The sequence below is a fragment of the Cydia pomonella genome, chromosome 12 (genome assembly GCF_033807575.1).
Source record: "Cydia pomonella isolate Wapato2018A chromosome 12, ilCydPomo1, whole genome shotgun sequence".
Classification (NCBI taxonomy): domain Eukaryota; kingdom Metazoa; phylum Arthropoda; class Insecta; order Lepidoptera; family Tortricidae; genus Cydia; species Cydia pomonella.
The window spans coordinates 7283856-7311847 of NC_084714.1; the positions used below are offsets into that span (position 1 = coordinate 7283856).

Consider the following 27992-nt stretch of genomic DNA (forward strand, 5'->3'; position numbering starts at 1 on the left):
ATGCTCTTTCTTTTAAAGTGCCATGTCTTCTATACATAATATCATCTGATATTTGATGCTAGTACGCCGCACTGAGGCTTTCAACATAATGTTAATCTTTTCAAACACTCAAAGCGTATTAATGGTAAGTTGACGAAAGATAACACTGCTTTGAAACTTTATCACCATCTTTGTACCTATTTAATATTCACAAGTGCTGCTTAATTAACTCAAAAGGTCTTATACTCAGTGAAGTTCCAATTTCGTCGGCGGCTTGAGCATTCGCGATTATTTAATGACTTGTAATATATTTCGCTGTCATCAAATTCCAAGGTGAAATTAAGGAAGATATTTTAAATTAATTTTAAGTGAAAATCAAAAATTAAGCGAAGGTCTTCAAGACTTACTATACATTTCTATATACGAGTATGAGTTGTAATTCTAGGAATAGATAAGTCGTTTATTGTTTTGTTTTTGGTTTGACAATGTAAGCATTTCTGACAAGTCGTCATTATCAGAATGTCACTCATCAGCCTTAGGTAAATGTTGGCTGTTGGGCACAAGCCTCCAATAATGACCCAGGGTATGTTCGTTAGTCGTCACACTTTTACCCTTTCTCACACAGTTTATTTACTTGGCATTTTAATTTTGTGTACGAAACAAGTGGCATTTCTCAAAGCCGCAATAGCCACATCTTAAAAGTTGTTATAAAATAGTGACAGTAAGTTTTGTGTTAAACTTCTACTCCCTCTCACTTCTTTGTATAACAATTTTTTTTTGCAAAACAACAGAACCAAAGAGAGAGTTAGAGATCGCTTTTTAGCTATCCCCCTGTTGTTACCTGGTTCTGTTTTCCTTTAAATTTTATTTGTAGTTTTCATGTATGTAAATGTATAATTATTGGTGCAATAAAGAATATTTACTTACTTACCGAACATAGATTTAGTTATAGGTATGTAACGTAAATGTTCATGTCATATGTCATGTAATTTAAGCATGTTGTTTTAAAACAGAGCGTAACTTCTAATGAGTGGAAGGTGGCTTTATGGTGGCGAGTTCGTGTCACTCGTGATTTTTTCTTAGGGTATCGTGTAAACAGCCCATAAAGATAGAGTTACCAAGATGACAAGGATAAAAATATGTTGACATAGTCATAGTCACGTCAAGGTCTGAATTGTGTGCTCATTATTTCAGACTCAGTCAAGTGACCACATGTTTGAATTTGTTGTAAAATAGTGACAGTAGATTGTTGTCGTAATACTGAATCGTGTTAGTATAACACACCATTGTTCTGTACATGTAAAAGAGGTGTTTTGATATGTAGCTGTGAATGGTTTTTGAAATATTCTATTATTCGCATTCTCTATGTACTCAATATGGTACGGTATGTACAAAAGAAACTAAGCTGAACATACCTATTATAGTATCGGCCAATAAGTGATATATCAAGGGACGGCAAAAATATAATTTACGCATATTATATTTATGTCTGGAAAAAAATACGCAATCAACTAAACGAGAAACACTTGAAACTCTAGCAACAGTTAACTTGCTATTGGAATTCTTGGTAAAAGTTGCGAAGCGGTAAGTTTTCCAAAAAATACATTAAAAAAAAACATATTTGTAAGTACATTGTTTTTAATCGAAGCATAATCACATGGATATACATATCTGAACATGTAGAGTAATCCAACTTGGGAACATATCAAATTAATTTGTTACATATTTTTCGATTAGTGTTTTTTTTAAGTAGTCACATTACTATAGGTATATAAATAATAAACTGAAATATATGTCAGGAACTAAAGACAAAGTGACCAAGTCCACCTACTTCTTCTACTATGACGTCTATTTCAGTTTATGTAGACTTATAAAAAGTACGGCATAAGAAAATTATACTGGCTACAAATGAAGTGCCGAAATTAGAACTATGTAAACGTCCAACAGGCACATTGAAATCAATATCTAGAAGTCTGATACTTCTGATAGACAATCGAACGCTAGACAAAAATAAACAACAGTTGAATAAAGTAGAATTATTTCACTTAAAATAGAGCACAATTTGAACAATCAGAAAACTATTCATAAATTTGATTCGAAGTAATCATGCTGAAACAACTTTCACAGACTGTTAGTTCGAAGGAAAACACGAATTGTTTTATGTAATTGTTACTCTAGCTCGCTAAGGTCATTTTTAAATGTTCAGTGTAATTTTATTATTTCGTTGAAATCGAGCAGCTCATTTTGCAGTAAATGATGCTGTTAACTAATGGAGAAATCTGAAATATATCCAATTTCTCTGGGGTCGATTACAAAGCAATTAAGTAAAATAAAACTGTCTAAATAGTTTCGAAAATTTCGAAAGGTATTGCAGCAAACAAAAGGTAAGATTGACCTTTTCCGTCGACTGGCGTAGGGTAATTGTTGAGTCACGTTGTAGTCAACAAAATACCTAGAAAATCGAGCAGTTCAACCCTACATTAACTGTAATGACATCACGGGTAACTAGGCGAATTAGGACGGAATGTAGGACAAGTCGCGTGACTCCACTAGGAAATATTTAAAAGCAAAGTATGTATAACGTTTACTGAAATTTCATTTAAAATTCCGGCACATTGCCGATAATTGCGCTGCGACATTTTTTTCAATGTCACGTAATGTAAGAAACAAGAATTTATGTTTAACGACCGTTTCGTTTAACTTTGCAATGACGAAGTTGTATTCGTTTAATTTGTAAGAAAAATATGTCTTCTAAATGTCATAATTTCTATCCATCAATAGTGTAACTGTCCTTGTATTATATCGCACATTCTCGCAAAAAATGTCAAGTGCACTCGACTGATATCCGATATCTTAATGTCCGTAATAGAAATCATGTTGTCGCACGGAACACCACGGTCGCGGTTAAAAACCGCACAGACCACAGCCTTCGACGATTCGCACGTGATTGAATCGCTTTATTCTCACTATTGGACATTTCAGTCTAGGCGTAGGTACTGTTTTTGACATATATTTACGCTTCAGTAGCAAGCTAAAAACACGTTTGCCTCGTGCGTCAATCCAGCCGCAAAAAAACATGTCCAGTGAAATATCTGTGTTTTACTGCAGGTTATTATGAGCATCCTGGAATAATCAATTTGAATAATCGTTTGTCCGATGCAATGCTAATGTTTGATTAATAAACTATTAATCAAACGTATATAAAGGTATGGCTTTCGATTTGTATTTAATTTTCTTCTATTTGTCTGTGTGGAATTGTGAATACTTTTTCCCGTACTTATGGGGCCATGACCGGTATTTATGTTAATCTTGCCGTGTTGGCATTCTTCTACTCATGTGTATTACACAATACAACGGGCATAGCGTTTGTAACAATAGCCCCCGGTTGCCATATCGCGCGAAACGTCATGGCTATAGGCGTTTGCGCAGCTGTCAGTAAACTTGCGCTGAACAATACACTCGTGTAGGTCAATAACGTCCGCTTCCGCTCCAACTATCCGAATAGTTCATGCCGTTTTATTCTTGTTTTTTTTTTGTATATATAATCTAACCAGTGTTCTATGCTTGTTTCAGGAACTGTCGCGAAAACAAGAAGCCGTCGATCCCTCGAAGCACCGCACACCAAGACTGAGAACTCACTGCCGTCTTCCAAACTATCTCCTAAAACTAATTTTAATTTATCTTTCGGAATCAAAACCTCGCCACCAAAATCCTCTCCTCCTACTGTTTCAACTCAGAAATCGACAGAAAGGAGAAGAAGTTCTGAAACTGCCGCTAAACCTAGCTGTATACCTCTTTCCAAGAAATCTGTTGAAAAACAAACAAGAACTTCCATATCACCGATAAAACAAGAACCTAAAAAAGATAAGACTTCGAAAGCTGAAAATAAATCAAAAGCGGAGCCATTGAGACGCAAGTCCTTAAGTAAAAGCCCGGAGAAGGCAAAAAGTGATACCGAAAGTAATCGTAACGATAGAAGACATCGAGCTCAAAAAGAATATGAAAGTCTTAGTGAAAAATATCATAATTCAAAGAAAAGACTGACTAGTTTAGAAAATAAATCTTCAGGAGACACGAATGTTGCTAAAAATGCATCGCCTAGTAAAAATATATTAAATGACAATTTACAAGTTGCTAAGCCTGAGGCGAAAGTTGGAACTAGCCTAGAAAATTGTAAAGATTCTACGAAAATGTCGACTCTACATGAAACCATGAGACCACACACTAGTAACTCTAGACTTTCGCAGGAGATGGATAGCTTAGCTGCGTTGACGAAACAAACTTTAGATAGGGTTAACAAATTATCGAATAACTTAAATAGTAATAAAATAAATTTAGACTCGTCTGAGCCACGTTTTGACACAACGTTATTTGCATCGACTTCTGAACACAAAAATAATGCTTTCACTTTTAGTCATACTAGCGAGAAACCAACACAGAACAGAGGTGTAACTGAAAGGTTGAGGGACATTGACACGGCAGCTCAGAGGTTGATCGACTTTGAAAAACAAAGTGCAATGTTTTCTGATCTCAATAATGATACTTCTAGTCAATTCCGCCGTCTTGATGTAACGTCGACCTGTAATCATACACCTGTGTCTATTTTGAAACGAAAATCTATCAATGAAGACAGTGCAATTAATAATGCTTCTAATCACGCGATTGCTTCTCCACCAGTCACATTTTCTCCAAGCGTTATCGAGCCACGTCAATGTCGTTCTGACCGACAACGGCAAGGGATATTGAAGAAGCGTCGCAGCTTAGATGAATCTCAGGTCGCTAGGAGGCGATCCTGCAGTCCAGAAGTATCATTCGCCGAAGACGGATCACCGGATACGAATAAACCAATATTAAAAAATCGCAGATCATCTTTAGAAGATGTGGTTAGAAATAGATCACCTGATGGACAAATACAGGGAATACTAAAGAGAAAAATGAGCAGAGAAGAAGAACATGTTAACGACGATTTGTCTCACAGTTCCCCTGAACCACATGGCATTTTGAAACGGAAATCCAATTCTAGTTCCAGTAGCAGCACAACGTCGTCTCACGTTTCAATTGCTCAAGCAGTTTTATTGGCAGCTGCTGGCGGCGCCGAGATAGTTGACGATGATAAGGAAACTGTAAGACCAATCTTAAAGAAAAAGAGTTTTTCCGAAGAGCGGCCGTGTGTTGATATACCTATTTCCGACACACCCAGGCCTATTTTGAAGAAAAAATCCGTCGAACACGAGGAGTATGACTTTGAACTTCCGAAAAAGCCGATCTTGAAATCATCCAGAAAGTTGTCAGGTGATGAGGGACACACTTCTAGTTTCGATCTGAGCGAAGACGATAGAAGCTCTCGCCGGTCCTCACTTCTTAGGTCACGCACGTCAGACCATTCTGGGTCGGAATGTGAAGCTACTGTAAGGCCTATTTTAAAGCAGAGAGGTTCGAGTCTCACTAGGGAACGTAGCCAATCGCCGCGCCCACGGCTCTCATTTTGTGCGGACAACGATGCGAACATCAGTGTCACGAATTTCAGTCGCGATGCGAACGACTTGTTGGCGGCTGGACCGCGACGCGTGTTGAATCTCTCGCTCGAGCCGGAAGAGAGCGCTAAAAATCCTTACCCGAGTGCTGTGCTCAGACGAAGAAACCTCCGACCGAAAACGAACCCTCGATCTAATAGCTTAATCGGAGACGTCAACGATGAACTCCTATCGATATTAAATAATCGCCGATTAAAAGTTGATGAAAATAGTGAAAACGCACGTTTTGATCTGTGGGGTCAAGAAAATTCGCAGGAAGTTGAAGGTAGTAATCCTAAACAGTTTCCTTCAATTGCTGCGCGTATAAAAAGTATGGAGCAGGCTCTTACCAAAGAGTTTTCTCCCAGAGACCAGGCTTCGACGTCAAGATCAAAACAGCGCGACCGCGACCGTTACAAGACGCAGCCCATCACTGTCGAAGAAATGCGGTCTATAACTTCCAGGTATGTAAATCTTTATTATTTACATTACTTTTTGAGCATTGTAATTGCTTTATTTCCGCGACCACACGTATTTATGAATTTTATAAAAAAAATACTGAAGAATTTGAGAAAATGCCAGTCGAGTCTACAGCCGGGAATGAAGCGTTTTAAGCGATTGAAGAATGTCCCATTATACCTATAGGAAGCAACTTTTGACACGACATAAGTTATGTGTTTATTCTATATTTGTTCAGGAAAATGCGATTATGATGTCTAGTAAAAGTTGGCGTGTTGTTTACTGCCGGTAATTTTTCTTTTCCACTCGCGGCGTCCTTAATTTACGAGTTTTCTTGTGTAAAGGTGATTGTGCTCTGAAATGGCCGCTTAGCCGTTGGATGCCGAATCTTGGCCATTTGCCATTATTTTGATGGGCACACGCGTGGTCTGGGCTGCTATCGAATGTTTTGTTCTGTAAATTTTCGGGATTGTTTGTAACTCAATGCAAATAATTACCTTAATTTTCTTCCGGGTTTCCGCTTCTTGATACATTAAGTTACGGTCGGATTCTTGCAGTAAAAGTTACAGGAGTCAATTTAAAATGTAACAAAGAACGGAAACTAATTTCGTGCAACCGCTAGCATTATTACATTTCTCTTGCTTTAATTTTCTCGTAGAATGTACACTTTAGTTTGTTCAAGAATTTTCTATTTGATTTAGTCTTAAGAGCAAAGTCTTCGGAAATGGTAATCTATCAATGCCGCGCGTAATTTGTGTTAATTTGGTTTCCCGTATTCTGATATCATCTCCGGCCAGAGCATTAGTATTGTGCTGCTCGCAGAGTCCGTCAGCATTAATTTTGGCCAGTTCTGTTTAATGACAACAACTGGCAATAAACAAAATTGTTTTCGTTTCATCTGTTTCCGTTATAAAACACCATGAGTTACACATCGCGGCATAACCGTGCGGAATTGTAAGTGACATTATATATTTATTTAACATATCACAAACTCATTTCGCTTTTAACATTGCAACGAGAGCGAAGAAAATTAAAGGAAGATGAGCGCCCGTAATTTCTCTATGAATATTTATCCTATATTATATTATTGTCAGTGACATTGTGATCGCAAGTGGAGGTAATGAAATATCTTCCTTTAATATGATCTTTTGCTCTGAATGGAGTACTGGGAAATAATTTGTATAATGACTTGCTGGACACACACACAAAGGGATACAATGAACCGTATTGGGATTAATGATGTTTTTCCAAGAGGATTTTTCCTGATAACTTTCAGATGAGGCTCGCTTTGTCTTGCTATGACACATATTGTTATATTTGTGGCTCATTGTGTAGGTTTACTATAGCAGTAGGTACATAGTATTTTATCATTTATGGTTGCTGGAAATAGGTATCAGTACTCATAGAAGTCCGATATCTTGCTTATTATTTTATTTAGAATAAGTATTAACTGATTTATAGGTTTATTTACTGATCATAGATAATTTAGTTTTTGCTAATAAGTTATGTTTATGTATTTTACTTTTACTGCTATTCATTAGTTGTTTACCTTTTTCACTGATTTCTTTTGTCTAGTTCGCTATTCTTAAAGGGTCGATACGTAAATACGTGACCTTGGAAGCCAAAGTATAAATAGCTCCAAATACGAGGTGACTAATTGGTCGCCAATTCGGCTGAGTTCTATGTCGTGTTACGATTGAAATGTTTTCATACAATTGCATAATCGGTCTTTGGCAGCGCAATAATTATGTTAATGAATCACAATGTGACTTTAATGAACTTTTACAAGAGTAAATGTTCGTAGTAACTAACTGACATTGAAAATAGTTGCAATAGAAAAATATTAGTTCGACTATTATCTACTAACAAAGAACTCATTGAAAAAACATGCGTGAAACTAGATACATATACATAAATTTGATTTAGAATCTCTCCTATCTGTGTTAATCTCGTTTTCATCACACTTGCTCGAAAAAGATCTTATTTCATGCAGGTGTACTGAAGGACAAAGGCCTATATTATTCCCGTGGGAGCTATGGGTTGTGAAAAAAAGCTATAACTCCTTAGCTATTATATCACTAATTCATACAAATCAAGTGGCGTAAATGCGTTTTACTTTTAAAATACTGACGTTAAAAATTTAATATTTTTGTTAAAATAATTTGATTAATTAAAAAAAAATTAAAATTTCAGCTGTTTATTTCAATAAAAAATCACATTACATAATCTTAAACTTAACTACTAATCTTAAATTCAAAAGATTTTTTGAATTAAGGAGTCTTATATGAAATATTTATACATTTTAATTATTATTGGTTTTAGGTACATAGGTCATCTAATTAAATGATTTCGGTAGACTGCCCTCTTATTTTAATAAAGTATTTTTTAATGATATTTCTAGCTTGTCCACTTGTTCGTCCTTCTATAAGTTTTAATAATTCCTGTGGAAATCTATTCAAGATACTCGGTAACATGCACTTCCAATTTAATAGCCGTTAAAAATATTTTTTTGACATCATTTTCAATCGTGGCTGAATGAATAGGTCTGTGCCTTCGATGCCTAACCTGTCAAGAAATGACAATATGGCAGACAAATTTTTAATATGTCGCCGTATTTAAGAATTTTTTCGCTTAAATGTGATGAAAAACATTGTGTGTAACTCCGGGGAGAAAGAATATTGCAAACTCGGGTCTTTACCACCCAGATAGCAAATAAGTTAAATTACGTCACATTTGTTAGAAAGGATACCCACTAACCTAGTCAATGTAGCCACAGTCTACAAATAAATTAATGCGGATGCGTTAGATGCACTAATAATAGTCCGTATCTGCGTATTGTTCCTGACGCGCAGACTCATTAATTTATTCGTCCCAAATTAAGCCGATTGCATTAATCTCTTGCATGATTAACATCGTCGCTAGTACAGTACAGCAGAAACGGCATTTTGATGACGGAAATACACTCCAGCCGTTAGTGGGTCAAGCACTATTTCTGTATCTGTTGTGTTGTGCGCATACATCAAATGTTATGACCGAACGATACGATTTCGATGCCCTTAATTACGATGAAACCGATGCAACTTGACGCATCTGCTGCGCATAAGCTTTGATCGGTTTTCAAAAGGTCTGTTGTAAATTTGGAACGATATCAATTTAAAAACATTTATTTGACACCTGTTTAAAATGTCCTTACATGTTATATTTTATTAGTTTGTAAATCTGCTACCCAAAGTTGCCTTGTAAAATATATGTGAATTTTTCTAGCTTCAGTTGAACTTTCAATCCCTAGTGTTAATTATTTGAGAATAACGCCTTTGACAGACGTATATACGGATAGTGTAATTATCCCATAATAACTTATTTAGCTAGGTTAACTTATTTAGTTATGGGAGGCTAAAAAACTATCAAATAACCTGTACGTGTACATGCCACTGTGTCTACATTATTAAATCCCTTCAAACAACCATGAGTCATTAGGTGACTGAAACCCGATCGATAACTCGTGCACCGCTATCAGACTTTTATATTTAGACTATGTCAAACTTCCTTTAATCGATAGATCAGCAATGCCAATTCAAATCACTCGAGCCATAATTCGTCGATATTTACGAAGGCGTACTGAAGCGACCGTCTCTGTCTTGTGTACGGCTGTGTTCTACATTAACGCGTTTCTTTTCTCATTCTGCAGTTTGGAGCCGGGCCAAGCGAGTTTCCAAGTGTTCGGCCCCGCGGGCTGTAGTTTTCCGAGTCAGCCCGTCGAGTCCGGTGCTCCTCTGACTACCAGGAGCGCGGGAGAACCAGACCGGCCTTTCGCAAACTTCGTAACCCCACACTCGCCACCCTTCACGAGCTGCTTTAGCGTCCACACTCCTACAACATTCAACGGCTTCACCGACCCGGCCGTCAAGGACGACAGCTTCGGCGAGGCCACTTTCCTGGACTTCGAAAACATTGCTGCAAACCTCGAAAGAAAGCAGTCGACCTTGGATGAAATCGAGCAGGAAGTGAACAAAGTCCAAATTGCACTAGACGAGGACAGTCGCGCCTTGGAGAACTTGGAAGACGAGCGTCAGGAAGGTGACAATTGGAGTCTGAACGTCTCTTGTGACAGTGGCGTGTATAATCGTGCATCTTCCAGAGACTCCGGCCCGCATTCAGGTCAGTATTTCATCATGTTATGTTAATCCAAGCTTTGCTCATGCTGTATGAGGTCATGTCGGTTTATTTTTACTCTCCGAAGTTTAGCGTAATCGGTGACTTATTTAGCAAGCGGAGCAATCAAAACTAATAGCAACAGTGTCATAAAGAATACACGGGCTAGTTCCAGCAGCGCCGGCTTGCATTAACTTGCGTTTGTTTATGTTTGTGCTTGATAATTTTAGATTTGGGGATACGCCGTTATGAATATAGGGACGGTTTTGAAAATAAACACTTTCTGTAACCTTGCACGTGCCTCAGGCCCTAGTATTTGGGTCAATGTAACGTTTGACAACATTCCGTTTGTCATATTTCAGGTGTTCTGTTACTTTTTACATTATTTCATGTCGACATCTCATTTATCCTTTATTAGACAGTTAAAAAATACTTATTCATCTCGGTCAGTGGGCGTATTTTAATCGTAGTTTTTCTAAATTCTAGGTGAAGAACTAGGCTTAATCGAGAGCCAAGAAATCAAAGAAAACCACGCCTCGAACAGCAACAGTAACGACTGGTCTCCATCGTCCATCGAGCAGGGCCTGATCACGATGGACAGACAGAGGAAGTCGACAGAGACTGAAGGGCAGAGCCCTGAGAGTGACGATGAGAGGGAGCAGACTGGCTTTAACCTGGGGCTCGTTAAGAGCAACAGTGTTGTGGCCCGAGCAAGCATGTGGCAGCAGCTGCAGCAGCAAGCGAAAGGTAAATATAATTACTTTACTATTTTCCACTAGGGGGAATTCCGAAAAAAATATGAAGTGTTACTTCTAAGTGTACTGCGGGTAGCTCTAAAAACTAGGGTTATCGAATTAAAAGCATTCCGGTTCCCGAAGCCCCTGAGACTATACCGCGATGTCCTAGGGTATCGTGACACTTATAACACATCCTTTAGAAATCCCTGCCATATCACAATGCTGACTCCCTATCCCTAGTCGGGTCCCCTTAAGGTATGCATGTTTTTTACAGCAATATATATATTATTATGTGCCCGTAATACGTGCATATCGTAGCCGGTATACTCAATGAGGTTGTGTGATTCATAAGTCATCTTTATTTTTGTGTCTGTTGATCTTTTCCTATATTACTGCCGAGAAAATTGATTGAGCTTCTTTTTTTTGCTACATGCCCGATGACCTTTTTATGACCAAGTGTTAGCGAAGATCTCCATTTCAGCTTGGACAAAAATCCTTTCTTACGTCCAGATCGAAATTCTCAACCGATTCTTGTGATATTTTGTGCACAGGTGCGGTGATTAAATAGGTTTTTTGTCGATTAGGTTTTTTGAAAATTGTTCATAACTTACGTGATAATTTCCAAAACCCCCCTCCTCCTCCCCCACGTGAGATTTAGCGAGAACTTGACCCCCTCCCAACCCTGAAGCCCTCACGTAATTAATGGACGGATTCGAATTGATCCCCTTTAGTTTTTAGTTAAGCTCGCGAGGTCTACAGCTACAGCTCACAAAGCCACTATTTTGATTAGGGTTTTGTTTCGGCGTTTTGATTATGAATCACTTAATCAACCGCTTTGTAGCTCTCTACACAGCACTCCGCTGTGTTATGTAGTGACGAGTCTTGGACATTATATTTTCGACATTTAATTTTCTGCGAAAGCCAGCGTAATTTGTCATCATTTACCTCTGCGGTCCTTAAAACGGTCCTTTATTCAATCACTCTCTGTCGTTCAACGAGATCTCTCTCAACAAAAATACGTAGGGCCTATATCACAATAGAATTTCTCAACTCTCTCCTAAGGAAAAGAATGGCATTTGTTTTCCCATTATATCGTAGAACAAAAGAAATTTATTCTCTCCTAACAAATTGATTTAAATTCCACTGACAAGGGTCACCGTGACTATGCTAGATAAAACGATGGATGGAGACGTTTTCAATCCGTTTGATATAGGTTGATCTTCAGTTTCCGTTTCTCTTTTTTTTTTTACTTTTAAGAGAATTAAAGTTCAAGTTTCTCTATTCGGAGGCGTGCTTAAATTAATTCAAATCTGTTCAGTCAATGTTTCGTGAAACATTGTAGTAATGCAAAAAACATTATGTAGGTATTGGCAGGGGGTTGAGGTTAATGATTACACAAAAAGCTTCTTAAAGTTCTAATTGCAATCCTCGAAGAAACTTTTTGGGATGAGATGAAATTTAGTTTTTTTTTCTCATGGTACTTAAATGTAATCTACAGATAAAAAAGAAATACAAGGGCGACAAAGTGATCCAAAACAACACAACGAAAATAATTTCGACCCAGTTGGATGAAGAAGTTACCGGTACGAAAAAAAGGACACTAATTTCAAAATTAAGTGACATTTTATGTGTGTGAACTCAACTATATTTCTGATACCTACTACAGTAGTAACAAATTTTTTTTTTCTGATAATTCCAGGTACCCCAAAACCGTTGATCCGGCACAGTCGATCCAAAAACATGGATGGCTCTATGTCCGATCGGTACAAAACGCAGCCCATCTCCTTCTCACCCACACAACCACCACCACCGGCCGAACCTCCGAAGGAACAGCCTTCTCTCTCTCAGTCCAAAAGCACTGCCAATGTGTTGGATAGAGACGAAGATGGTAAGCATGCAAAATCTTTCATAAGAAGCCTTTCTTAGTTTTTTGTCAGATACTTTGTGTACTGCAGAAGTAAATTTTTGTTCCTTTTTATTAAGTGTGTAGTTTTTTAAATTTTCAAATTGTCAATACTTCAAAGTTTTTGATATTGGCATGTAAATTGCATTAGTTTCAAAAATTCAAAAAGCTTCCTTTCTTTTGATTGTCGGCTGTTTCTTTTTTGCATGTCCTCGACTACTCTACTATGTGTATGTCCCGGGCTCTATCGTAAACACAAATGCACAATTAATGTATATACGCACACACTCACCGGTGGCAGCTAAGTTAGACGAGGACGACCCAGCGAAGATGTCTCTCATGGAGAAGATGAAGATGTTCAACTCGAAGCTGACCCACAAACCTCCCGTGGCCGGGCTACCTAGACCTAAGGAAGAAAGAGTACCGCGGACGTCGCGACTCAAGACTATGCCAGTTTTAGCCAGCCAAGTTCAAGAGGCTATGGAGCAAAATGAAAGACTGACAAAATCTTTCACGCATAACGAGGTCCCGCGTAATCCAGACTTCGCGTTGAAAATGGAACTGTTCAGATCAGCGAGCGCCAAGAATACATCGCTAGAGTATCTAATGAGGCAGAACGCAAAGTTTAGGAGCTTAGGTCTGATTTTGTTCTTTTTTGGTTCGTTGTTTTGCTTGAGTCGCTGCGCTTCATGGGTACTAATCATCGAGTTTTTTGTAGTGTTAGATTTGAAGGTAAGCTGGTGATAACCTTAGTTGCATGAGGTGCCTGAGATTTTTAATAGTTATGCGATGGATTTCGTAGATGCTAGTTTACAGGTGTTACGCGGTTAGAGGAATATGAAATACCTAGACCAACTAATAGCACTCCTGCCGTGATATGCAATAAAATCAAAGTGGTTTTACTTAATCCGCATGCTAAACTTAGTCATCCTTATAACTGGACGTTATATACTCGTATATCGTCCCTGCGCTTGTAAATTCCAACAATTTTTAAAACAAATACAACTCTGAAAGCGCATACTTATAAAGTTTTCGTTTCTCAAATAGTGGAATTTACAAGCGCAACGAAAATATCAACTTTTAACAACCACTGTGTACTTGAAATTATATTTTGAGCCGTTAGTCATATGCTTACTAAATCGGTTAGTTATTCTCCTTCAATAACTTTCATATTTTCTTGATATTGCCATAAAGTATAAAATTGTACATAAACAACTTTACTGCACATTTTTCAGAGTGATGTATTTGTTTGTTAACAAAAATCTCGATTGTATAGCCGACGTCAAAGATATTTTTACATCTTGTAAAAACTTTCAACTTATTATGAGTACTGGAAAAACGTTAGTAGTCTATTTTGTTCTTTTTTAACGGGGCTAGAGTCCCAATGCTAAGCAAAAACAACCACTTATTCTTTTACGTACCGTCTTAACCAGTTTAGCTCCAGTCTTTGTCAAAAGTAAGGTCGTTCCGCCATTTCCGAAGTTTTACAATTATAATCTTTATAAAGAGTCAGTTTCAGTCTACAGCTATAACTTAATTTATGAACAGGACAAATTGGAGAAAAATTAAAAAATTGGCCTATTTCGAAAGTACCTTACGGGAATATATAGCCGGACAAACAAATCTGTCAGTAGAAAAAAGGCGCGATTTTCAAATTTTCTTTGGGACGATAACCCTTCGCGCCTATTTATTTTAAATATGCCGCTTCTTTCTACTGACGGAAATAGCTTGACAGACTATACACATGTATCATAAGTACCTGAACTACGGAAATAAAATATTGCCTTTATTCTCTCAACCTCTTCGTATCTTTGACGTTGATCGTACAAATATAGCTTCAATGCTATTGAACTAAAGGTTAATTTACTTTGGCAACGTTTCAGACCTCGACGACGATTCGCCAGCGGAGCGGGCGCAGAGAATGATCACCCCGGAAGTGAGGGGCATCCTCAAGGCTGGGACGACCGTTGTGCCTAAAACTAAGACCTTGGCCAAAGGAGAAAGTTCGGAGGTGAGTTTTTTTTACTACCTAGCGTAAGCATCGAATCTTCTTAATGGATAGTAGGAGGAATATCTTCGTAGATAGAGGAACATTAAGTCGCATCTTAGTGAAAAATAATCCATTCTCAGCTATAACTTCGACAGAAAACTTAGAAAAGTCTCGTATTATGCGATAACATTTTACAACCCGCTTACCACAAAACGTGTGCTTTACTTGAAGAATACCATCTACGTTACCTGAAGAGTGTTTTATCAGGGTTTATTTTTATATGGTTTTCGTAGAGAAATAAGGCCCTTTAAAAAGATACTCCGTAGTCAAAACTGCAGATACAAATTTCACTGCTTACTATTCTGGCCGCATGGTGACAGTTTCTCTCTATAATATCAAATCGTAATTGCCAATGGTATAGACAATTTATGCCACTTAAAATTGAATTTTATTAGTAGCGATTAATATAGAAAATATACTTGTGGGTGATCATGTTACTTTTTATTTATTGAATTTTTTGCTGTGTGCGTGATTGTGGTATTTTTCATGGTCTGCGTACATAGCGAAAGCTCGGCAAACCTATATGATAAAAATAGTAATCTTTCTCTATTCTCAATTTCAGGGTCTTAAGGACGAAGGCATCGACAGCTCCTCCGATGACGAATCCACCGCATCCAGCGTCTCTTCGTCAGAAAAAAGCTGTTCCTCATCAGAGAGCTCTGACGAGATCCCTGGTCCCAAGCCCAGGCGGTTCCAGAGAAAAAACAACAAGCTTAAATCTTCCAGGACCGATTCTGACCTTACCAAAGTACTCCAAGAACCTTTCCCTATAAAAGTAGTCCCAGCAAATGACCCTAGGAAAATACAATTACCAGGAGCTAATGAACTAAAAGAGAGGTTAAGTCAGATAAACAACGAGCCTAAACCACTACTTGGCAAACTTGGTAGAAAACCATCCGTAGAAGTAAAAAGCGAAGACGAAAAACCATACAGCAGATTTGTAAAGAAAATCGAAGAGCCTATACAACTAGGTAAATTGAGGAGGCCGGAGAATAAAATGACAAGTCCGTTGAAGATGGATCAGAAACCGCCGCAGGTGCTGAAGATATCTGCTTTGAATCAGGAGGCGAAGAATAAGTTCTTCGGGTTGGAACCGAAGAAGGAGAAGAGTATTGATGAGTTGACGGCGGCGGTTAGGAAATACATTCCACCTGTGAGTAATTTACTAAGTGTTTCTTAAGATTAAGACAGAAAACCATTGCTTCCGTATATTTAACTAATTTTTCGGTTTAATTCGCCTACTTTTAGTCACTCGCGCGATATGTTTCGGATAGATTAAGGTGGTTCGACTAGGTTACCCAAAGCTTAAACCTCACTAGATGGCGCCACAATTGCAAATTTTGAGTTTTAATTTTTTTGTGGAGTAGTCTTGGAATTTCTATACTGTAAATTATGTTTAGCGCACTCTTTAAATAAATATTGAACTACTACAACAAACATTGAACACTTCATTGTACAAAAACTACCCCTTAATGTCGACAGAATATTTCTTGACTCTATTTCTAAGTATCACTCACACATTCAAACAGTCTTACTGGGATCCTTGTAGTAGACAATTTGGCACAGCGTGAGTAGGCTTCAATAGCGTTGCGGTATGTACGTGGAAATACATGCAAGAGGATGTGGGTTCGAGACTCATTAAATTTTTTTTTGTTATCAGTGTATCAAGTAGGTACCTATTATTAATAAATTATTTTATGAGAAATATGAGCGTTTTCCATAAAAATATTAAAAATCTGATTCTCACACATCATGATATTTTTGGGTTCTTCCAACTCAGAATCACTAGCATAATCAATCCTCGAGCTAAAAAAACCCGAAAATTTGTATTAAAATTTTAGTTTTACATTGAAATTTCTTTCACACTAAAATGTGACGTAATGGTATGGATATTTTAGGATATCTTTTTTTAATGCTAGGGTGGAGAAGATTCTAAGTAGAATGAACCTAAGAAAGTCCAAATTTGTAAGTCAGATTTTCCGGTATTTTTTTAAAAAAAAAAAACGCTGTTTTGTTCTAAAATTAAAGCAATCCCTTACTGCCCAGCCTTTAAAAAAGTAGGTACTATTTTACAGTAGAATTAAAACATTTTTTTACGATACATTTAAGTAAATTACAGTGAGTTACAAAATTGCATGGCCTTCTATTTATAACCATTATAAAAAGAAATGAGATATTTACCATGTTTGTTTATATTATTGATTTCCCGATATTTTGACACAACTAGAAGTTTCACACAATGCCTAGAGATAGAAAATTATTTATTTATTTTATTTATTGTCAATTTCATTCAACCGATCACATCATATCCAATTTATGTGTTTATGTATTTCATTGTTTTCTACCTAGTTGGTTATTAAATTCTGTTACTGCAATAATCTTTATCTACATAAAATATACCAACGAAAGTTTAATAAAGTATATATTAAAATGAAGTACACAAAATCAGGAATTACATATGACAATATCATTCAAAATCGCCTCCTCTGGCTTTGACACAGGCCCTCAAACGACGAGGCCAGTCATCAATAGCGGCACGCACGATTGTCATGTCTAATTCCGTCACTGTCTTAACTATGGCCCGCTTGAGGGAGTTAAGATTTGTGTGGGGTTTAGCACAGGCTTTCTCCTCAATAACCTGCTATATGGCATAATCCAGGGGGTTAAGGTCCGGGCTGGAGGACGGCCAGTCTTCGTGGGCAATAAAGTCAATTTTGTTCCTTCGAAACCAGGCTTGAGTTGTTTTTGCCTTATGTGCAGGAGCTGAGTCCTGTTCAAAGATCCATGGCCGGTTTTGAAATAGGGTGTGGCTTTAGGGCTTCACTATTGGTTCGAGAACGGTTTCCAGTTTCCGGTTTTCACACCTTTTTCACAGAAATGAATCTGTGTTAGCCCTGAGTATGACACACCCAAAATCTTGTTTGGCGGGTGCCCACATTTGTGCAACGCAATAGGGTTGTTTCCATCTACAAATCTTAGGGCATAATTGTATCCCAAAAAATTTTTTGGATTATAAGAACATGTTAAACTACTTTTAGGGGACCTGTAATGACCATATTTTTGTAAATATTGAATTTAAAATATCTTTTGGCACACGTCACGTGACCAAACTCGAAACGTCATTGAAGATTCTGATGACGTCACAACTCTCGGATTGACACTGTTGACAGTTAGGCGATTAACAACAAATGACAAATATCAGTTGACAGTTCGTATCTTCTACGTGTGTATGTAGTTATGTGTCAAGCCATAAACTGTGACGTCACACAATTTTCAAAGAGCGTTTTGGGCGCGAAAGCATCTGTCAAAATATATTTTGTTAATTTAACATATTTAAAGCCGTTTTTAGTATAAAAGCTGAATTTTAAGGCAACTTTTAGTTAATATAGAAAGTAATACAAGCGTTTCAAAAAATTTGAATACGATTCTCTTTTAGGCCCCAATTCATTACAGATACGACGAGATAAGCGTTATGTGTGGTATATAATTATAGCTCACAAATCCACCACATTATGTCATTTTTTATTTTTTCGGTAGCATTTGTTGTAACGGAAATAAAGAGGTTGCAAATCGAGTAACAGAACTTCAGAACAGATATCATTTGATATTTACCAGTCGCTTTTCGGTGAAGGAAAACATCGTGAGGAAACTGGACTAATCCCAACAAGGCTTAGTTTTACCCTCTGGGTTGGAAGGTCAGATGGCAGTGGCTTTCGTAAAAACTAGTGCCTACGCCAAATCTTGGGATTAGTTGTCAAAGCGGACCCCAAGCTCCATTGAGCCGTGGCAATATGCTGGGACAACGCTAGGAAGAAAGAAAGAAATCGAGTAACAGAACTTAGTAACCAACTAGGTATAATAGTTATGATGTAAATGTCCATATCATGTTGGAGTCATATATGTATTAGCCAACTAATTATTCAAGATCAATACACTTAGCTCCCTTAGGTATTCGCCTTAGTACAATCTCGGGCAAAATTGAGTTTTATAAAAGTGAACTAGTTTCTAGGTCATATTTTCTATGAATTGGTCATTTTTGTAGACTCTAATTACAGTTACACTTTTCCTGGTTTTTCGCGGACCAGAATATCGATGATTTTTGTAACTTGATTTAGACGTTGCTATCATTTTCAATCCAAAAACACATAAAATCACAATTCAGAACATGCGGCAGCTTTGTTTTCTATCAAGTACCTCAAGCACCAGGGCGGCTACCGGGAAAATCGAAATTCGTCAATTTCGGGCATTTTTCTCTGTCACTCTAATTACGTCTTAGTGAGAGTAAAAGAGAAAGATCCCCGCAATTTGCGAATTTAGGTTTTCGCGGTAGGCCCCCAGGTCCTGTCAAGTTTCAGCAGTGTTGCCAGGTGAGCGGAAGAGAATTATCGTACTTGAGTGTCAATATTATTGTACCGTTGAAAAAAATATCGTACGCCAATCAAAAAGGCAGCCCCTAAAAATGTCTTGCAAAATAAGCTTAAACTTCCAATTAATAATAAAAAAAGACAATTTTCGTCTAAATTGCGCAAAAAATCTGTTTATGTTTGTGTATTTTTGGGATAGACTCAAACGGTATACAGGAAATTGTGACATTTTAAACTTTAAACTTACACCAAGGAGCCGAACACCCAAAAGATACTAATTTTAGCCTATTTCTGAGAGAAAGTGTCATATTTTGCTTCAAATTACTAGACTTTTAAGGTGGCATCATCCAAGGGCTGAAATTGTAGTACTTTAGTGTACGATAATGCTCTTTGGAACATTACGTCATACCGGGGCCCAAATTATCGTACATGTACGACAATTATCGTACGCCTGGTCACACTGAGTGTCAGTGTCGACAGAGTCAGCTAAAAACGCGTCAAACATCGCAACGTCGCGCCGATGCATGGAGTGGCAACGCCGCAATGTATTTGTACACGACATTTGTCACACACACATGAGTAAAATTTTTAAAAATATAACGTTGATTATTGCATGATTTCTATATGAAACAAAGTTTTTCTATTAATTTAGCGCAAATGAATATTCGAAAGTAGATAGATGCGCAACTATTTATGTAATAATATTGTGTAATTAATTAATAAATAGCGATTGTTTTTTGTATGAAAATCGAACCACCTTAAGGCTTCATTCCATACGTCAGTTGAGTCGCGATAGTTTAAATTTGATGAGTGCAACGCTTCTGTATGTGTTAATGTAAATTAGCTGCATCGAAAACGGGAACATAATCAACGCATCTCATAATGTTGGATGTAAAACCGACGAAACCATCCGCTGCGTTGGTTTATACCCCAACTTGTACAGAAAACCTCTAGAAACCGATAAACTTTATATCTCGGGGACGTGTGACAATTTCGCGGTGTGAAGTAGGTGTTGTAGAAGTAGGTCATTAGCACACGTAATCTAACACCAGTTACTTTTCGGTCAAGAAAAAGATTGTGGTGCATTCCACGGGCTGTCCCGTACGGACGCATTGCATTTCCTGTGTTGCAACCTTTTTCGGTGTAAGCCTTTTGAAGTAAGCGATTATTTTTCTGTGCATATTTTTGACCGTTAGTCACAGCAAAGGAAACTCTTGTACCTGTAAATCTTTAAAAAAATCGCGTTTGTACGAAAAACTAAAGACTTGGCCAAATTATTTTATGTAGTGTCCATGTTTATCGTCTGGTGACCATGATGAAGTCGGGGACGTCCTAAAGTCTAAACGCTGCTTCACTGGTTGGGTCATATTGCATACACTAGTCAGGCGGTTTTCACATTGTAGCGATTTCCGCAAAGTTCCCTCAATGTAAATGAGACATAGCGGCAAACCTTGTTGAAAACGCATCATTCATCAGTCTGGTAACCACCTTAGCTATATATCCATATAATGAAAACAAACATCCAAATATCTAAACATAAAAGCACATCAACGGTGACAAAATATTAGGATACATCTGGAAAGTAAATGAGCTAAAGTATAGTTATATTTATGAACAGGTGAGCAAGTCCATGTCCGTGCACGCGATCGAGCTGGGCGGCGGCGGCTCGGGCAGCGACGGCGAGAGCAGCGGCGGCCGCGAGGTGCGCCGCATCAACACCAGGGGGCGCCACAACAGGTCAGTCGCGCCACTTTTCTATTTGCAGACAATACAAGGGTCCAACACATTTCAGAAAAAGGTCACTTGTGTGGAAGAAACATCAAAATTTAAGGACTCGGGTACTTATTTATGTTTGTTCGATTTGAAGCTGGCCCTGAGCGGCTAATCTTATGTCTATCGTTAACTTACAAGTTATTGTTAACTGCAAAAAAGGGTCGTATAATTGTAATTGGCATTTGAGCGCGGGCTAGGCCAACGTCTACCATTTACTTAAATAGCGCATTAGTGATATACCATTAGTATGAACCAAAGAGAATTTGAAATAGAGGTGGATTGTCAAAGAACACTTTTTAGCCACAGTAAACTTACTGCCATCTTTCGACCCATGATTAAAACTTTTAGAACGCCATTTGACTTTAATCCTTATTCTTTCACAGATACGTGTTAGATTAGTTAAATATCAAAAAGTGGCGCCATCTAATAGAACACAGGCCAAGGGTATGGAGGCATCATTTCGAGCGAGCGCCAAATTTAACACATATCAGTGGAATAATAAGGGTGAAAATCATATGGCGTTTTAAAAGTTTTAATCATGTGTCGAAAGATGGCAGTAAATTTACTCCTACGAGTTTGTTTTAAGGTTTATTTCTAAATCAATATTAAAAAATAAACCTTAAGTAACATCTAAGCAAATTGATTGTAACGGGTAAAGTCTAAGAAAAAAAAACGTGCCAGTTAGTTTGACATCCAAAACAGATGGCGCTGTACTGCGCCATATATTTTGCGGTAACTGCGGTGCGGAAGTGTCAAGTCAAATTTTGACAGAGTTACCTCAAAATGTATGGAGCTGTACAGCGCCATCTCGTTTACAATCTTACTCAATCCATGTATCTTTGGTAACATTTACGGAGTCATGACCTAAATTATACCCCTTGGGTTACCTTCCAGTGTATGACTAACTGCCGTTTTACAACATCTGTTTATTATGTAACTTTTAGTCAACGGAAATATACTATTAGTTTTATAAACAGTTTGCGTGACCTTGAATAAGAATGCACATGTTTTAATGGTTTATTTCGCCGAAGTCATTACGAATCTGTAGCTAGGCCTTGTGTCGTTTACTAAGCATAGCTAGAGTTTGATTCAAGCGACCAGCGTAACTGGGGCTTCGAGATCTTTACCAAAGAATAAGTAATAGGGACCGTGAGCGTTGGAGGTCTGCCATCTTGTGGTCTAAATCGAAATCATAACCTTGACATTGACACTTCACGGTAAAGCAGATGCTGCCCTCAACAGCTCACGCACGCTACTTACGCGTTGTAGGTTCTGCCATTTTGTAGCGTAAATTAGAAACTTAAGTTTGCCATGCCATATACTCTTAAGGCCCAGCCATAGAAATGAAAAATCCAAAATTTGCCACTGGAATTTGAACCTATAGTGCACGGAATACAGTAGATTTTATTTTGTTTGAAAATTGCACTAAACAAAACAAATGCAACTCTGTCCTAATTGAATATGATTTAAATTTCATCGAACTGAATAAGTCCTATAGGTAGGACCTTGGGCCTTACGAGGATATACATTTTATAAACTGAGGACTCGTGCTGCCCCCTACAGATAGGCCAAATATGTAGTTTGACGTATGATTTAGTTCGTTCGTTCTCTTTCGTTAGTCTTATGATGATGGTGAACTTATGATGATAAGACTACCATAATAAAAAAATATTTGCCGAGTATTCGGCACTTTAACCGAAATACTGAGTTGTATGGATGGGTTTGGGCTGTTGTAGTTTAAAATGGTGCTCGCGGCGTAGTATTTTACAAGTCAAATTGCATTGCACCTATGCGTGGTGGCCTCGCGCGTTCACCAAACGCTTCATAATATGTTAATCTGTGGAATATGTAGTTCTATCTAACTTACAGACCACCTCAACCACTAGACGGAGCAAATTAGGATAGTATTCCACCAGTCCAATTTCTTTGTCCAATGTGCATTGCGTCTCATTCTCTCTGTTAAGGCATACCTAAACCGCACAGTAACTGGCGGCGGCTTGTGACCTTCAGCCTGGCCGCGCCTAGCGACCCGTGCGCTCATCCCCGGCTGCGATGCACCTACGTCACATACATGTTATCGCGTCATGTCACCAGCAGCCAATGAGAGGCATCCATCGCGTATATGTCGTGATCGGCAGCCAATGGTGTAGCGGCTCGTCATCCCTGCGCGCACCAATGAAGGCAGAGAATGACACTCACAATTCGACCTCTCACCGAACTACCACGTCGCTTATACGTACTTTTAATTTTGTTCTATTTTATATAAAGTTAATTTAATCAAAAACCATGTAGAAAATCCCGAATTATATAATTAATTCGAAGAACCCGCTGCCTTCGTCATTTCAACAACCTGCCATCCACATCAGCGCAAATCCTGGCCATCAGCCCCAACGTATGTCTATACGCGCAGACACTCTCATTAAGCGAATTGTGAGATGCAAATACACATTGGACCAAGAAATTGGACAGGTGGAATACCATATAATCGAGGCCACACATAAACGCTCCCCTACAAATTTAGTATGGGAGCGCGACCGCTTGTTTCAGTTGCCCTCACAAACGACCACTACTCGTATAAATTAAAAATATTTACAATTATTAACCGTTACTGGTGTAACTGGCCTGTAAAGGCGGGATTCCACACGTGTGCGGTACTGAGTGGCTCAAATATAATATACAGTACAAAAATGCTTGTACCGCAAATGGAATTCCGCTTTTATATTATACTTTAAAATAATGTAGAATACAACTCAGTTGTGCTGCTAGGGCTCGGCAACGTGCATGTTGCCGAGATGACCTCTGGAGTTGCAGGCGCCCATAGGGTACGGATACTGCTTACCATCAGGAGAGCCGTATGCTTGTTTGCCACCGACGTTGTATAAAGAAAAGCTTTATAATGCGGTGTCAGTGTAGTCTGTGGTCTTACTACTTAGGGGGCACATGTATTTGTAGCTGTACATCATAAATTGCGGACTAACACATGCTACTGTTTACTAATTTTACGTAATCGGAATGTACACTTAGCTTGAGAATGCAGTAGTACTCGGAATAGGAGCCAAGGTCGGTAGTAATGAACATGACGTTTCGCGTTTACTCAAACTCGACGATTTCTTGGCGTGTTTGCAATTCTCATATTGCCGAATAATTGATACAATTAGTGAGAAGGATCGTAATGGAGATAAAACAGTATATGTTTTTACATCTTTACATTAGGAATGTCCTGCCCTTTAGAGCGATCTCTTCTAGACAACCTTACAAATAAATTAATTTACAGTTATCTATTGTTTGACAGCGGCTGGCGCTATATTGACTAATTAAACTTCAGCTGGTTCAGGTAGTATATTACAGGGCCACACTTCCGACAGATCAGGTAAAATATAGTGACAATAAATTTACACAGTTGTCCGGTTTGTTTAAATCGGCCTGTGAAAACAATCGAAATCGCATGCCAGTTCCATTTACCTGACTAATACATATGGGGATGATGATACTCCTGACCGATTGCGGCCACAGCGACTGTGTGCTCTGGAGTAGGCATTTTTAATTAGCATTATTATTATTAGAGTGTAGCTGTTCTACCCTCGGGTGCGCCTTTAGGTGGTTCGCGTACCCTATCTTCCTAGTACCTACCTAAAGTAAGTAAGTAATTTATTTATTGTAAACTGTGTTATTGTAAACTATATCTCGGGCAGAGCGCAAAAATCTTCGTTAGATCTTGCGCCACCAGAGGTCCTCGCTAAATGTTACAATCGGGGACATTCGCGGTGACCCAGTTCAGATTTTTGCCTCGATCCTTACGAGCGAGCTAAACTCCGCCTCCCATAGAGATAACCAATTACGATGCATTTAGAATTCTTTATCTTAATAACGAAAAGGGTAAAACCAGGTAATGAGACAAACAAGGACCGTTGATTATTTGTTGTTTAGGCTAAACTTCGCCTCCCCATAAAGATAAGCAATTAGGACTCCTTAGATTAGATTGCAAATGCCTGCTGCCACAAAGACAATGGACGACAATAAACTTTGCCTGAGCTAACCTTATTTTTGACACCCACTTTTTTTAAGTGCCATACTATTGGTCATCACTTTTGTGTTATTGCTTCACCGCTTGCAAGACTCAAAAGATATTCGCCCTTACGGTGGTTCACTGCAAATGTCCTCGATAGATCCTTGCCCACATAAAATTTTGGTCTTGCCCCGCCACTGCACGTCAGCATAATTACGTGTAAAACATGTCAACGTCAATCAACCCACATCGATCACTTCCATAACTGGCTCTTTCCCGGCTTACTTACTTCCTTTTTAAACGAACTGGTTACTCGAATAGCTTAACCCCTTAACCGCCTACTTTAAAAGCAATTGCGTTACTTCGTTTTACCACTTTTTTGTTGACTGTACCTGTTTATACTCGGCAGCGGGTTTTTTCATAGCGATTGATATCGAGGCAATTTATCTAGACATTAATTATATTCTTTTTTTTTTTGGTAAATCAAATTGAGTCATCTTTTTTATCAAACGCCGACAGTCGATAATTCATGTTACTTTATTTTGATTAGCGTAGCATGTTGTATAGTTGTGTCGCTTAACTTTAAACTCGGATAAATCTATTCGATCCTCTTAGGAAATATCTACCCTATTACCTTTTCTTAATACCAAAATCGCAAAATCTGTTGGATTTATCCGAGTTTGAAGTTAAGCGACTCAGTTTTAATTGAGCTAAGTATGGCCCTCAGCACACGGAGTGTACCTAAGCGTAAGCGTATAGTTAAAACGTTACGAGTACGACGCGAGTTCTGGGCACTAAGCGTCATGTAAGCGTAATAATTAGAAAAATATTCGCTGAACCCACAAGTACTTAAAATCTTAAATATTTTTGCTCTTTTAATTTATTAGTGTGAGTGTGAGCGGATGGTAGACCCAAAAAAAGCGGCCAAGTGCGAGTCGGACTCGCGCATGAAGAGTTCCGTACCATTTAAGACGTATTAAAAAAAATCTACTTACTAGATCTCGTTCAACATTTTACCACTTTGGACACACATTTTACCACTTTGGAAGTGTCTCTCGCGCAAACTATTCAGTTTAGAAAAAAATGATATTGAGGTTTCTAATATCATTTTTGAAGACCTATCCGTAGATACCCCACAAGTATGGGTTTGATGAAAAAAAAAAATATTTTTATTTTATGACTTATTAAAAAAACTACTTACTAGATCTCGTTCAAACCAATTTTCTGTGGAAGTTTGCATGTTAATGTATATCATATATTTTTTTTAGATTTTTCATTCTGTTATTTTAGAAGTTACAGGGGAGGGGGGGGGGACACACATTTTTTCACTTTGGAAGTGTCTCTCGCGCAAACTGTTCAGTTTAGAAAAAAATGATATTAGGAACCTAAATATCATTTTTGAAGACCTATCCATAGATACCCCACACGTATGGGTTTGATGAAAAAATATAATTTTTTAAATTTTATGACGTATTTAAAAAAAAAAACTACTTACTCGATCTCGTTCAAACCAATTTTCGGTGGAAGTTTGCATGGCAATGTATATCATATATTTTTATTAGATTTTTAATTCTGTTATTTTAGAAGTTACGGGGGGGGGGGGGGACCCACATATTACCACTTTGGAAGTGTCTCTCGCGCAAAATATTCAGTTTAGAAAAAAATGATATTAGAAACCTCAATATCATTTTTAAAGACCTATCCATAGATACCCCACACGTATGGGTTTGATGAAAAAATATAATTTTTTAAATTTTATGACGTATTTTAAAAAAAAAACTACTTACTCGATCTCGTTCAAACCAATTTTCGGTGGAAGTTTGCATGGCAATGTATATCATATATTTTTATTAGATTTTTAATTCTGTTATTTTAGAAGTTACGGGGGGGGGGGGGGGGGGGGGACCCACATATTACCACTTTGGAAGTGTCTCTCGCGCAAAATATTCAGTTTAGAAAAAAATGATATTAGAAACCTCAATATCATTTTTAAAGACCTATCCATAGATACCCCACACGTATGGGTTTGATGAAAAAAGATTTTTTGAGTTTCAGTTCTAAGTATGGGGAACCCCCAAAATTTATAGCTTTTTTTCTATTGTTGTGTAAAAATCCTAATGCGGTTCATAGAATACATCTACTTACCAAGTATGAACAGTATAGCCCTTATAGTTTCGGAAAAAAGTGGCGGTGACATAATCGGAGAGACAGACGGACATGACGAATCTATAAGGGTTCCGTTTTTTGCCATTTGGCTACGGAACCCTAAAAACGATGGATGGATTGTGTGAAAGAGGATATGAGAAAGAAAGGAGTGAGTGCTGAGGTGACGAAAGATAGAGGAGAATGGAAGAGAAGAACATGTTGTGCCGACCCCACATAACGTGGGATAAGGGCAGGAGGAAGAGGAGTGTGAGTGGATTCTGTGACTAAAACTGCTTTTAAATCTTAGACGCACAAGTATCATATTGTTTGATAAACTTACATTCAGAATGTCTTATACTTCAGTATGTACGATTACATATTTTAGTTAATACAATACACTTTATTCTCATTAGGTACTGCATATTGTTCACATAATAACACTAAATTGCATCTCAAATACAATGAGGCTTTGTTTACACTGAATCAGAACTTATACATTCCGTGAGATTGCTGTTGAACTTAAAATATATGTCATATACGAACGAAAAAATTACCAAGGCCTCCAGTTCCAAGGCTGGTTTCGAACCGGTGTCTTCAGCATTGCATTGCACATGTTAGCGTTACCTACCTTTTTTTAGAGTTTCGTAGTCACCTAGAAACCCTTGTAGTCTCGCCATGTCCGTCTATCCGTACGTCCGCGGCTTTTCTCCGTAATCGTTTGTGCTAGAAAGCTGCAAATTGGCGTGGATACATTTTTGATACAGTTAATTTTTTCGGAAATAATCGCTTCGAAAGAAAAAAAATGTCCCCCCCCCCCCCCCTCTAACTTTTGAACCATGGGTCCAAAAATATGAAAGTAATCGGGTAATAAAAGCTTAATAAATACTTTCAATGAAAACTATATGTTCGCA

General features: G+C 38.0%; 1 protein-coding gene across 6 annotated transcripts in view; it reads left to right on the forward strand.

The window, feature by feature from the left end:
* The window catches only part of LOC133523383 (uncharacterized), a 311151-nt gene that overhangs the window by 163379 nt on the left and 119780 nt on the right, over positions 1-27992 (forward strand). For 5 of the 6 annotated variants that reach the window (XM_061858916.1, XM_061858917.1, XM_061858921.1 and 2 more), the window contains 8 exons: positions 3553-5956; positions 9640-10109; positions 10590-10850; positions 12540-12728; positions 13045-13380; positions 14627-14754; positions 15356-15946; positions 20776-20894. In XM_061858916.1, coding sequence (XP_061714900.1) covers positions 3553-5956; positions 9640-10109; positions 10590-10850; positions 12540-12728; positions 13045-13380; positions 14627-14754; positions 15356-15946; positions 20776-20894 — 4498 coding nt within the window. The remainder of the gene's footprint in view (positions 1-3552; positions 5957-9639; positions 10110-10589; positions 10851-12539; positions 12729-13044; positions 13381-14626; positions 14755-15355; positions 15947-20775; positions 20895-27992) is intronic. The other variant, XM_061858920.1, reaches the window with a different exon arrangement.